The sequence below is a fragment of the Phyllobates terribilis genome, unplaced genomic scaffold (assembly GCF_046119375.1).
Source record: "Phyllobates terribilis strain yellow unplaced genomic scaffold, ASM4611937v1 Scaffold_1__5_contigs__length_1240528914, whole genome shotgun sequence".
NCBI classification, from domain to species: domain Eukaryota; kingdom Metazoa; phylum Chordata; class Amphibia; order Anura; family Dendrobatidae; genus Phyllobates; species Phyllobates terribilis.
Window position 1 is genome coordinate 1,131,147,454 of NW_027362761.1, and position 12,485 is coordinate 1,131,159,938.

The 12,485-nt window shown below is 41.3% G+C and overlaps 1 protein-coding gene across 8 annotated transcripts in view; it reads left to right on the top strand.

The window, feature by feature from the left end:
• The window catches only part of PROM1 (prominin 1), a 239,284-nt gene that overhangs the window by 15,390 nt on the left and 211,409 nt on the right, over positions 1 to 12,485 (top strand). For 7 of the 8 annotated variants that reach the window (XR_012250681.1, XR_012250684.1, XR_012250683.1 and 4 more), the window contains exon 2: positions 7,271 to 7,644. Coding sequence is in view for 4 of the 8 variants with exons in the window: in XM_073647207.1 (XP_073503308.1) it covers positions 7,431 to 7,644 (214 nt within the window). In the remaining 4 variants the exon portion in view is untranslated. The remainder of the gene's footprint in view (positions 1 to 7,270; positions 7,645 to 12,485) is intronic. The other variant, XR_012250682.1, reaches the window with a different exon arrangement.

Genomic DNA, 12,485 nt, shown 5'->3' on the forward strand with positions numbered 1-12,485 from the left:
ACAGCACCTGTAACTTACCTGTGGCACCTAACAGGTGCTGGCAATAACTAAATCACACTTGCAGCCAGTTAACATGGATTAAAGTTGACTCAACCTCTGTCCTGTGTCCTTGTGTGTACCACATTGAGCATGGAGAAAAGAAAGAAGACCAAAGAACTGTCTGAGGACTTGAGAAACCAAATTGTGAGGAAGCACGAGCAATCTCAAGGCTACAAGTCCATCTCCAAAGACCTAAATGTTCCTGTGTCTTCCGTGCGCAGTGTCATCAAGAAGTTTAAAGCCCATGGCACTGTGGCTAACCTCCCTAGATGTGGACGGAAAAGAAAAATTGATGAGAGATTTCAACGCAAGATTGTGCGGATGGTGGATAAAGAGCCTCGACTAACATCCAAACAAGTTCAAGCTGCCCTGCAGTCCGAGGGTACAACAGTGTCAACCCGTACTATCAGTCAGCGTCTGAATGAAAAGGGACTGTATGGTAGGATACCCAGGAAGACCCCACTTCTTACCCCGAGACATAGAAAAGCCAGGCTGGAGTTTGACAAAACTTACCTGAGAAAGCCTAAAACGTTTTGGAAGAATGTTCTCTGGTCAGATGGGACAAAAGTAGAACTTTTTGGGAAAAAGCATCAACATAGAGTGTACAGGAAAAAAAAAGAGACATTCAAAGAAAAGAACACGGTCCCTACAGCCAAACATGGCGCAGGTTCCCTGATGTTTTGGGGTTGCTTTGCTGCCTCTGGCACTGGACTACTTGACCGTGTGCATGGCATTATGAAGTCTGAAGACTACCAACAAATTTTGCAGCATAATGTAGGGCCCAGTGTGAGAAAGCTGGGTCTCCCTCAGAGGTCATGGGTCTTCCAGCAGGACAATGACCCAAAACACACTTCCAAAAGCACTATAAAATGGTTTGAGAGAAAGCACTGGAGACTTCTAAGGTGGCCAGCAATGAGTCCAGACCTGAATGCCATAGAACACCTGTGGAGAGATCTCAAAATGGCAGTTTGGAGAAGGCACCCTTCAAATATCAGGGACCTGGAGCAGTTTGCCAAAGAAGAATGGTCTACAATTCCAGCAGAGCATTGTAAGAAACTCATTGATGGTTACCGGAAGTGGTTGTTCGCAGTTATTTTGGCTAAAGGTTGTGCAACCAAGTATTAGGCTGAGGGTGCCAATACTTTTGTACGGCCCTTTTTTTGAGTTTTGTGTGAAATGATCAATGATTTGATTTTTGCTTCATTCTCTTTTGTGTTTTTTCCTTGCAAGCAAATTAAATGAAGATAATAAGACCAAAGAATTTGTGATTGCAATCATTTTCAGGAAGAAACTGAGTATTATCTGACAGAATTGCAGGGGTGCCAATACTTTTGGCCACCACTGTATACATAAGTTTCAGCCAGCATGTCTTCTTCTGCTTATTGTCACTGAAAGGAAACATTGATTCTTGAAGCTGGACACTTTACTAGTAAAATGAGTGTACATAAACTGACGAGCAAGCAGAACATTAATAAAACACAGCAAGCAAATCTCTAATTAAGCACACTAATAATATTGCCGAAAACGTAGATCCATGATGGAAAAGTCTCATAGTCTTTAGTAAGTGGGCAGCTCCTCACAGGATCCAATATTGGAGGTACCAGAAGTGCTGAGATAAGTTAAAGTGGTAGTCTGGTCTAAATTTATAAGTCTGCAGTCACTCTATTTAACTGCTGACTTATGAATCCCTCCAGCGCACGCACTGTACACTGCGGGGATTCTCCAGTTTCTGAGCCGGGACTGGCGGGTACATATTGTATTGAGCAAGGACGTGCCCACTGGATGGCCGCATCTCTACACAGGGCGCGGCCTCGCTCAATGCAAGTGTATGGAGCGAGGCCACCCCCACTATATGTGGTCTGGCAGAGCGGACATCTGATTAGCTGCAGCAGTCATGTGACCTAATGATATAATGTGACCCCCAGTTATACCAGCAATGACAATGCAGGAGCAGTGCTGGTTCGGAAGGTAAGTATACCTTTTTTTTTCTATTTTATTTGACGCACAGTAACAGTTAGGCTATGTGCCCACGATGCAGAAATGCTCTGGATTTTTCCTGAGCGTTTCTGCATCTCCCTGGCAGAAAAAAACGCATGCGGATTGTACATGCGGATTGTACATGCGGATTGTACATGCGTTTTTCCTGCCAGGGACAAGTGGATGTGAAGTGTTCTTCACATGCATTTCCGCATGCGGGTTGACAAGCGCTTTCCAGGCTATTTTAGCATCACTTGGAAAGTGCTTGACAACTTGGTCACACTATATAAATCCATGCAAAAGACATGGATTTATAAAGTGTGACCCTAAAGAATGGTAAAAAATAAATCTATACTTACCTTCTGATGGCCCCCGGTGTCTTGATTCGATGCGTCTCGGCTTGCCTAACTAAATGTCAGCGCAGGTCCTTGAGTCCACCGCGATCTGCCAGCAAGTGGAGACAAGCACACCGGGGGCCATCAGAAGGTAAATATAAATATTTATTTTTTATTTTATTCTTTTTTTACAGGATTTATGGTACCTGGGTCTGGAGGAGAGTCTGCTCTCCTCCACACCCGGGTACCATCCGCAAATTGAAACGCATGGATTCCGCATGTACAGATGCAGTGATGCGGATTCCATGCATTCCAATGCAAGTCAATGGCGGCGAAAATGCAGCGCTTCCGCAAAATAATTGGTAGTGCTGCGTTTTTTACCGCAGTGATAATCCGCAGCGGAAATTTCCGCATCATGTGCACAGCACATGCGGATTATCATTGGGGAACATGGCAGACCTTCTACCAAGCACTTTTTAAGCGTTTCTGCAGCGGAACTGCCGCTGCGGAAACGCTTAAAAAATGCATCGTGGGCACACAGCCTTAAGAAGACATTGTTCAGTAGTTGACAAAGCCTTTAATAATGACATTTTGTTTTTCTCCTTTTCTTTTCTATTTTTCTTTTCCTTTTTTTTTCTCATCAGTTTCCTTCCTTCCTCTTTCTCCTTTTTCTCGGAGAACACTATCTGCCCACTGTAGAAGATGTATTGAATGGTTGTCCATAGGGCTTCTGCACTTGGAGGTCAAACGTGCAGGCTAACTGGGAAATCGAAGGTCAGAACTTATCTGATCTTGCCCCAATAAACTTTGAATTCAAAGTAGCTGTATAGTTGCCAGTATTTAGCCTCCTTCAGTTGGTCTTCAAAGTTGATAGAAGGTCGTAAAGCTATTGCAAGAGAGTTGGGCTTAAATTCCATGAAGTGCATCATATTTGCAAGCATGGGGACCTCAGTGTCCTCGCTCATTCCTCAGCATTCTTCGCGCTTCTTGTTGTTTCTTATGTATGGACAGCTCAGGTATTTATTTATTTTTTTATACATCTCTAGTTTTTACAATTTATATGCCTCATTGGGATTTGACACAGATTTTAAGCCTTCTTAAATGCATATAAATGTGTTTTTTTTTTTTTTTTTTGTAACTCTATTGACATGCAGCAAAAAAAGGCTCAAATTTTTGGCACAGCAAAAGTAAATCAGCCACAGAACTAAGTAGCCATTTACTTTTCTGCAGATTCAGCTTGGAGGCTCAGAGTATTAGATGACAAAGTGCAGATACGCGGCATAAATGTAAGTGTTAGACTGGGATTACTGAAGAATTCAGTAGTAAGTAAGTGTCAGATTAAATCCAACACATGAATATACCCATAGGGTTGCGCTTTCATTGTTATTAGTTCAACCCGCAAAGAGACTAATGTACTGTGCGAGGTATCACCTCCAGCACATAACAGGGCAGTAATTACTGATTAATAGTGACAACCTAATTGGTTTCTCACATTTCTGAGATGATGTAATCACTCCTCCAGTACAGCAAATGCAACAATTAAAAAAAAAAAAAAAAAAAGTGAAAATGTGTTATAGACGAGTAAAACAGTCTCTCGTCTTCTTCCTCCTGCTGTGATCATTTTGTTTTTGTATCAAGGGAGTGAATATAACAAAGATAATAAAAAATTAAAAATCCACTCAAATATGACACCATTTTAATGCATATTTAAACTGATAATTCTGCCCCTAGTCCAAATCTACTCTCTCCTGCCCAAGGACCCACATGGTTAGTATTCTGATCATTGATCATTATTTTGCTAATTAATAACTCTTTTTAAGGTGAAGTTTTTAGTTTTCAATAATAACGATGCAATAATAAATTAACTGTCGAGTAGAGATGAGCGTTTCGATTTGCGCTGCCCTGGTTCGGCGTCTACACGGTCCTCCGTTATAGATGGTCTTCACTTCCGCACTCGGCATCCAGAGGCAGACAGGAAGACCAGCTATCATGGAGAAATGTCTGGACACCGAACCAGGGCAGCACAAATCAAATTGCCTTTTTCTTCTGTCTAGTTAAAGGGTTTAACCAAGACTTTTTTTTTTTTTTTACTATGAACTTAAAAACTACTAGCAGGTAGTTGATAGCTTAATAACTACCTGCCTAGTCTACCTGTGGCCGGCACAGAACGGTTAGGGACCTCTCAGCTACTCAACTTCAACAGACCTGCTCTTCCTCTTCTGTCTGCTTTAACGATGGGGCGTGACTGTCGACGTCATGCTGATTGACTGCCGGCTCTCCGCGGTTAGGTAGTGGGGAGCTGCCTGCTAATCAGCATGACATTGTGGTCACAGACCTCTCCTGTTGGCGATTCAGCTGCTCAATGTCAACAGAGCAGCTCTTCCGCTTCTGTCTGCTAGGACGATAGGGCGTGACTGCCGACGTTATTATAATTCACAGCCGGCTCTCCGCACTTAGGTAGTGGGGAGCTGCCTGCTAATCAGCATGACATTGTGGTCACAGACCTCTCCTGTTGGCGATTCAGCTGCTCAATGTCAACAGAGCAGCTCTTCCGCTTCTGTCTGCTAGGACGATAGGGCGTGACTGCCGACGTTATTATAATTCACAGCCGGCTCTCCGCACTTAGGCAGTGGGGAGCTGCCTGCTAATCAGCATGACGTTGCAGTCACGCCCAATCGTCAGAGCAGCTCAATCGCTGGCAGAAGCTGCTCTTCTGTTGATGTGACGTCAGTGGAAGCCGCTGAAGCATCAGCAGGAATGGTCTGTCTCTGCTCTGTGCCGTCAGAGATTGGTGCTGGCACAAAGGGGTAGGTAGGTAGCACCTACCTGTCTTTTCATTTTTAGGCCAATAATAATAATTAATTATTATTATTAAGTCTTGGATAAACCCTTTTTAAAGCCTGTAATTTGCCATTTAGCCGCTGCTTCCACTCAACAAGTATTAATACTTCATTGTCCAAGCTGAAGCTTCTCAGATGTGGATAGTTATGCATCCTCTTCTTTTCTTTTTTTCTTATATAAAAGACACATTACCCTTTTTGGTGAGTGATGGCGCCGCTACTATACGTAACACGTACAAGCTGCTGATAACTTTGCGGTATCTTGACATATATTACTATGATGTGAATGGTTTCGGAAACTAAGTAAGATTTCTCTGGTCTCTGAGGACTTTTGTCAGGAGAATCCCATGTTAAGAGAGTCGGCTTCCCAACCTTTCATCTACTATCCTGTTTCAGAGCCGACCTCTGGCAGCATCAATAAAGGAAGTTATTGTTTTACTATTTCATGCGGATTTTTAATGCTAAGAGGGCTAAAATGATCTTTTCAGAACCAGCTCTTACACGAAGAATTCACATTTAGGTCCATGTCCTATGTAAACTCCACTGTCATAATTGGTCTACTGATGTGTATAGGAGTGTACGGAGGAGTTTTTCCACAATCTACATTTTTTATTGTCTGTTTTGATGGATTTTTATTTTAAAGGGAATGTGTCAGCAGGATCCATTTTCCCCAAAAACTTTTTATATAGTCATGTTGCTCTCTGAAAGATGTCACCCACACCTATACTGATGCAATTTGCTGATCCCTAACCAAAAAAAATCAGTGTTTTCATTAATATTCAAATGAAGCTTGAGTGCTCTGGGAGTGTCAAAGCACTTCTCAAGCCTCTGTCTTCCTGGCTCTATTCCCCACCCATATTCACCTTCCTCTGCTGGATTGACAGCTCACTGACTGTGTACTCAAAGCATTGAGCTGTCAGTCAAGCAGATGAAGACGGTGCTTTACATGGAATAGAGCCATGGAGGCATCACTTTAGAAGACACCAGTAATATAATGGCAATTGGTTAATGTGGGGGTTGTTACAGGTTTTGCATTGTAGCCCAGGAACCTTAAATTAAAGGGGTTTTCTAGTAAGAAGAAGGTATCACTTACCTACGGGACTTCAAGATTGGTAGGGGTCAGACAGATGAAACCCCTACCAATCTCCAGAACAAAAGACTCTGCTGTGGAGCATATGCACTATGCTACTGATTCTCCATGGGACTGCCGGAGACAGCTGAGCACCGGGTATCGACTGACACTGCATTCAAATTGGGGACGAGAGTCCCGTTGTACTGATCAGTGAGGGTCTGAATCGTCGGACCCCATCAAATATATAAACTGAATGGATGACAATTTTTGACACAAAGTACATGAATACATGTGAAGTGCAGACACTTTTCACATTATACTGCTTTGGAGAAAACCATGAACAAAGGTAATGCAATGGAAACATGGCTAGCTAGTCCATGGCTAGCTAGTCCTCTTGTTTCTTTTTCAATAAGGGCTATGAAAATAAAGAGAACTTGATCGCTTGTTAAGGGTCATCTGTTCTTCTTTTCCATTAATCTTCATTTCAATATAATTCATATAAAATATTTATTTATAAAAATTAAATATAATTTTAAACACACTTTTTAATTCAGTCCATTTTACAGCAAGTCGTAAAGCGATACCTTGACAGCAGTGCAAAATGCAATCATCTAGTGGATTATCTAAAAACTGCAATATTTCACCATCCATTTTTATGCAGGTCCCACAATGATTGTGTAACCTTTAACACAATATGCAATACTTTTATTCTCTGATGGTGTTTTATTTTTGCTGAAAAAGAGATGTCTTCTAGTTGGTGGACCCTGATCTGCTTTTCTAGTGGTATCTATAAGAAATGCTAAATAAATTGGCCATAATTTCATCTGCCTGAAATATCACTCTAGACAGCTGTACAAAGTAGACTTTATTAAAGACAAAGACTCCTTAGCAATAATATACTATAACCTAGACTATGCTGGCTCCTATTCTGATATCCTGGAAGGCAACTATTGAGAGACCTTCTTAATCCATGGGCGTTAATATGGTTTTGTCTGTCCTCTTCCCAGCAGTGACCTGTAAGATCCTGTCTACTAAATCCCTTCCTACCTCCAAGTGAGCAGACGTTCAGATCACACACAGGACTGAGGACATCAGGTGCTCCTACAAAAGAGAAGCTACTACCACATCCAACCCACCACCTCCAAGGCTCATGTGGTTGTGACACCAATGGCTCTTAAACTTTATATACTAATGATGCTGTTCTGTGGAAGTACTATTTCTGAAAAATCCCTCTCTCACAATATTGCACCATTGGATTTTGGATACGTACCCACTGGAAGCTATGACACCAATGCCTATCATGAGCCAGGACCTATCGGATTGTTGTTTCACCTAGTGCAAGGATTCCTATATATTGTACAGCCCAATGCATTTCCTCAAGGTACGTGCCGATGCCTCCATTATTTACTCCTGTCTTAATCGAGATGCAATGATGTGTCACCTACATGGGATTATTACAGGCTGGACTTGTGTGTCTGAATTAGATTAAAGGAATGTTGTCATCATTATCGGCTTTCATCGACATAAAGACTGGAGATAAATATTCCGTAGCGGTAATGTCATAGACCTTCCGTCACTTGGAGTAGAAGATTCAGTTTGATCTTCTAGCCCCGTACTTAAATATCATTGGTTGAGAGAGAATGTCTTGTTAGCGCTCCCCTGGAGCACAACACCAGGGGGAACCAACCCCACCAGCCACCCCCAGTTTTACATTATGTAATATCATAGGTTAGTTCACATCATATTCAAGACACATTCTCTTATATGTTTATTCATAATTTTAGACCAAGGTTCAAAGGAGAAGGCAAACATTTTCCATGCTAATATTTTCCCTTTCACTTGTGCCGCCATCCAACACTCCTTTCATGAGACAACAGATCTCCCTTACGTAATGTAAGAAACATGGGAAACCAGCCGGCACTACTCCAATGTAATTTCAGTGATGGTTGGGTGAACGTAAGAAGATTAAAAACAGTTTTTTTCCGATAACTCAACCCAAGCAAATATAGAATAAAAAAGTATGAAGTGGCACTCACCCATAAGAAAGACAAAATGAATGGTGAGTGCCACGTTGTGCTCTTTTATTCTATGTTTGCTCGTCTAAGACAAATTGGGAACTCCATAAAAAAATAGAAGGGTTAACTGATACTCAAGGATAAAGGAAAATAGGGCATAGGAGGGGTAGACAAGAGCCATATATTTTTTTTTAAATCTAAGGTTACTGGTTTAAGAAATGGAATAGTGAGTGGTAAGAACAATAAAAGGTCTAGATTCTACATTTTCTCATATTTAATGTTCTGAAAATTCTCATATTAGATATTTTACATATTTCATCAAGGTACATATTCTTCTGATATCAGTTTAAGTATAACACATTTAAGGAACTATGGCCCTAATGAATCAGGCTTTGCTCCTTTTTTAGGTGATAATTGATTTGAATAATGACTTTGTTCTTTCTGTTTTATTCATTCTTAAAGACAAAAAAAATAGATTTTTTGATTTTATGCAAAATTCATAACACGCTTGTGCCATTTTAAAGAATTTGACACAAAAATTAGCAATGATTACCTCAAGAAAAAAAAACAGATGCTTAAACTCAGCAAAGGAAGAATTGGGGCCTTTTTTTTTTTTTTTTTTTTAAATTGCGTTGGTCGAGATTAAAAGGTGTAAAGGAAATTGTTGCTTTTGTTGAATCCATAAACAGTTCCTTTGAAATATTTTTTTAAACCTAAGTCAGATCAATTTTGTGTTCATTGTTTTAGGGATATCCAGAATGGGCTGTTTTATGAGGTTCCTGTATGGCATTGTACCAAATTAGGATGTTTAATTCAGTATAACAATTGAAACAAATTGGATCATACTCTTCATATCAGCATAAAATATTCTTCTCTGGTGACACTCGGAGTCTACATGGTGATATGTACTATATAGGAAAGCATTAAATAAATGTCAAGAAAGAAAAAAAACGAATAAAAGCTTCAAAGAAATAGTAAATTGTAATAGAAACTCTCAAACAAAACTAAAAAAAAAAAAAGTTGATAAAAGGGCAGCAGGGTGGCTCAGTGGTTATCCCTGTTGCTTTGCAGCGCTGGGGTCCTGGGTTCAAATTCCACCAAGGACAACATCTGCAAGAAGCTTGTATGTTCTCCCCGTGTTTTCCTGGGTTTCATCCGGGTTCTCTAGTTTCCTCCCACACTCCAAAGACACACTGATAGGGAATGTAGATTGTGAGCCACAATGGGGACAGTGCCAATATGGTCTGTAAAGTGCTGTGGAATTAATGGCGCTATATACAATACAGGCCAAAAGTTTGGACACACCTTCTCATTTAAAGATTTTTCTGTATTTTCATGACTTTGAAAATTGTACATTCACACTGAAGGCATCAAAACTATGAATTAACACATGTGGAATTATATACTTAGCAAAAAAGTGTGAAACATCTGAAAATATGCTTCAAGAGGTAGTCACCGGAAATGGTTTTCGCTTCACAGGTGTGCCCTGTCAGGTTTAATAAGTGGGATTTCTTGCCTTATAAATGGGGTTGGGACCATCAGTTATGTTGTGCAGAAGTCAGGTGGATACACAGCTGATAGTCCTACTGAATAGACTGTTAGCTGCTTTTTTCTTGCCATAATACAAATTCTAAGTAAAGAAAAATGAGTGGCCATCATTACTTTAAGAAATGAAGGTCAGTCAGTCCGAAAAATTGGGCAAACTTTGAAAGTGTCCCCAAGTGCAGTTGCAAAAACCATCAAGCGCTACAAAGAAACTGGCTCACATGAGGACCGCCCCAGGAAAGGAAGACCAAGAGTCACCTCTGCTTCTGAGGATAAGTGTATCCCAGTCACCAGCCTCAGAAATCGCAGGTTAACAGCAGCTCAGATTAGAGACCAGGTCAATGTCACACAAAGTTCTAGCAGCAAACACATCACTACAACAACTGTTAAGAGGAGACTTTGTGCACCAGGCCTTCATGGTAAAATAGCTGCTAGGAAACCACTGCTAAGGACAGGCAACAAGCAGAAGAGACTTGTTTGGGCTAAAGAACACAAGGAATGGACATTAGACCAGTGGAAATCTGTGCTTTGGTCTGAGGAGTCCAAACTTGAGATCTTTGGTTCCAACCACCGTGTCTTTGTGCGACGCAAAAAAAGGTGAACGGATGGACTCTACATGCCTGGTTCCCACCGTGAAGCATGGAGGAGGAGGTGTGATGGTGTGGGGGTGCTTTGCTGGTGACACTGTTGGGGATTTATTCAAAATTGAAGGCATACTGAACCAGCATGGCTACCACAGCATCTTGCAGCGGCATGCTATTCCATCTGGTTTGCGTTTAGTTGGACCATCATTTATTTTTCAACAGGACAATGACACCAAACACACCTCCAGGCTGTGTAAGGGCTATTTGACCAAGAAGGAGAGTGATGGGGTGCTACGCCAGATGACCTGGCCTCCACAGTCACCAGACCAGAACCCAATCGAGATGGTTTGGGGTGAGCTGGACCGCAGAGTGAAGGCAAAGGACCAACAAGTGCTAAGCATCTCTGGGAACTCCTTCAAGATTGTTGGAAGACCATTTCCGGTGACTACCTCTTGAAGCTCATCAAGAGAATGCCAAGAGTGTGCAAAGCAGTCATCAAAGCAAAAGGTGGCTACTTTGAAGAACCTAGAATATAAGACATATTTTCAGTTGTTTCACACTTTTTTGTTAAGTATATAATTCCACATGTGTTAATTCATAGTTTTGATGCCTTCAGTGTGAATGTACAATTTTCAAAGTCATGAAAATACAGAAAAATCTTTAAATGAGAAGGTGTGTCCAAACTTTTGGTCTGTACTGTAAGTGAATAAAAGAACAGTTTTTTTTTTGTGATTGTAGCCTGGTCATGTGTTTAAATATTAATATGGCTGGAGAAGAAGACCTAAATAATTGGTTATGAGTGCGTGATCATCTCGAACGGTTCACGGGAATTTTCATCTCATTCGTTCACGTCGGCAGTATAATAACTCGTAATTATCAGCATATACTGCACGTAGTGTGAAGAACGTTGGGTGTTGTTCAATTTAATTATTCTGACAGATTTCTGGCTTTCAGAGTTCTTCTATCATAGAAGAGCTATAGTTTGTGAAACCATGGAAACTGATGTCTAAAATAGGATAATACCATTCAATTTTCCAGTTAAGAGTCACTTCTTTTATACTTTTCCCTAAATAAACAGGTTTGGAATAATAATGGAGTTTGGTGGTTACCGGCTATGTCCTGGAGAGAAATGTTTGTTAATAGGGTTTTCTGGGTTTTAGGTAAATGCAGCTTATCTAAATTACCGGTATAATAAAAAAAAAAAAAAAATGATGCAACTTTTTAATATGCATTATCATATCATTTTCTATAAGTTTCAAACTCTCTGCTTGTTCTCCAAGAATGGAAATTTCCATGTTTATCTTCAGAGTCTGAAAAGCTTTCATCCACTGGTATTACCCCTGCACTTATGTCATTTTCACATTATTAGGGCAGTTTTTCCGCCTTTTCAGCCACTGACAGCAAGCAGAGATCTTGAAATTGTTTCTAACAGTCTCTCACAACTTTGACACCGATTATTGACATTAAAGGGGTTGTCCATTACTAGGATAACCCCTTCTTGATCTAAATGTTAGGCCTTGATAAAATAAAAAAGCAGATACTCACCTCCCGTGCCGGTGCCGTGCCAGCGATGTCGGCACTCACTCTCCTGGAGCTCCCATGCTGTTGTTGTAACACCTGAGCCGGGTGCACAATCAGCGCTGACGTCATTGTCCCCGCTTTCGAACGAATTAAACATGAAGAGAAAGTCAGAGATCAGCTGCAGCCCGGACTTCCTCTTCATGTTCAATTCATATGAAGACGGAGACCGTGACGCCAGCGCTGATTGGGCACCATGAGTTACAACAACAACACTGGAGCCCCGGGGAGAGTGAGTGCCGACACCGCTGGAATGTTATAACACTATTGCAGTATATAGAAGAAAAGTGACATGCCTGTGGCCAGGTGTCATGGCAGTACAAGATGGTGGCAAAAGTGTGGGCCCCCGACAGCCATGGCAGTCCATTGGCACTTCGCATTTGCTGCTGTTAAAGGCAGATTATGGCTGTATAAAACAGCCGGCACCCTCTGTGTATGAAGCGGGTTTAGTACCTGAGCCCACGTGACACACCTGTGACGCGCCCCCTGGGCCATGGGGT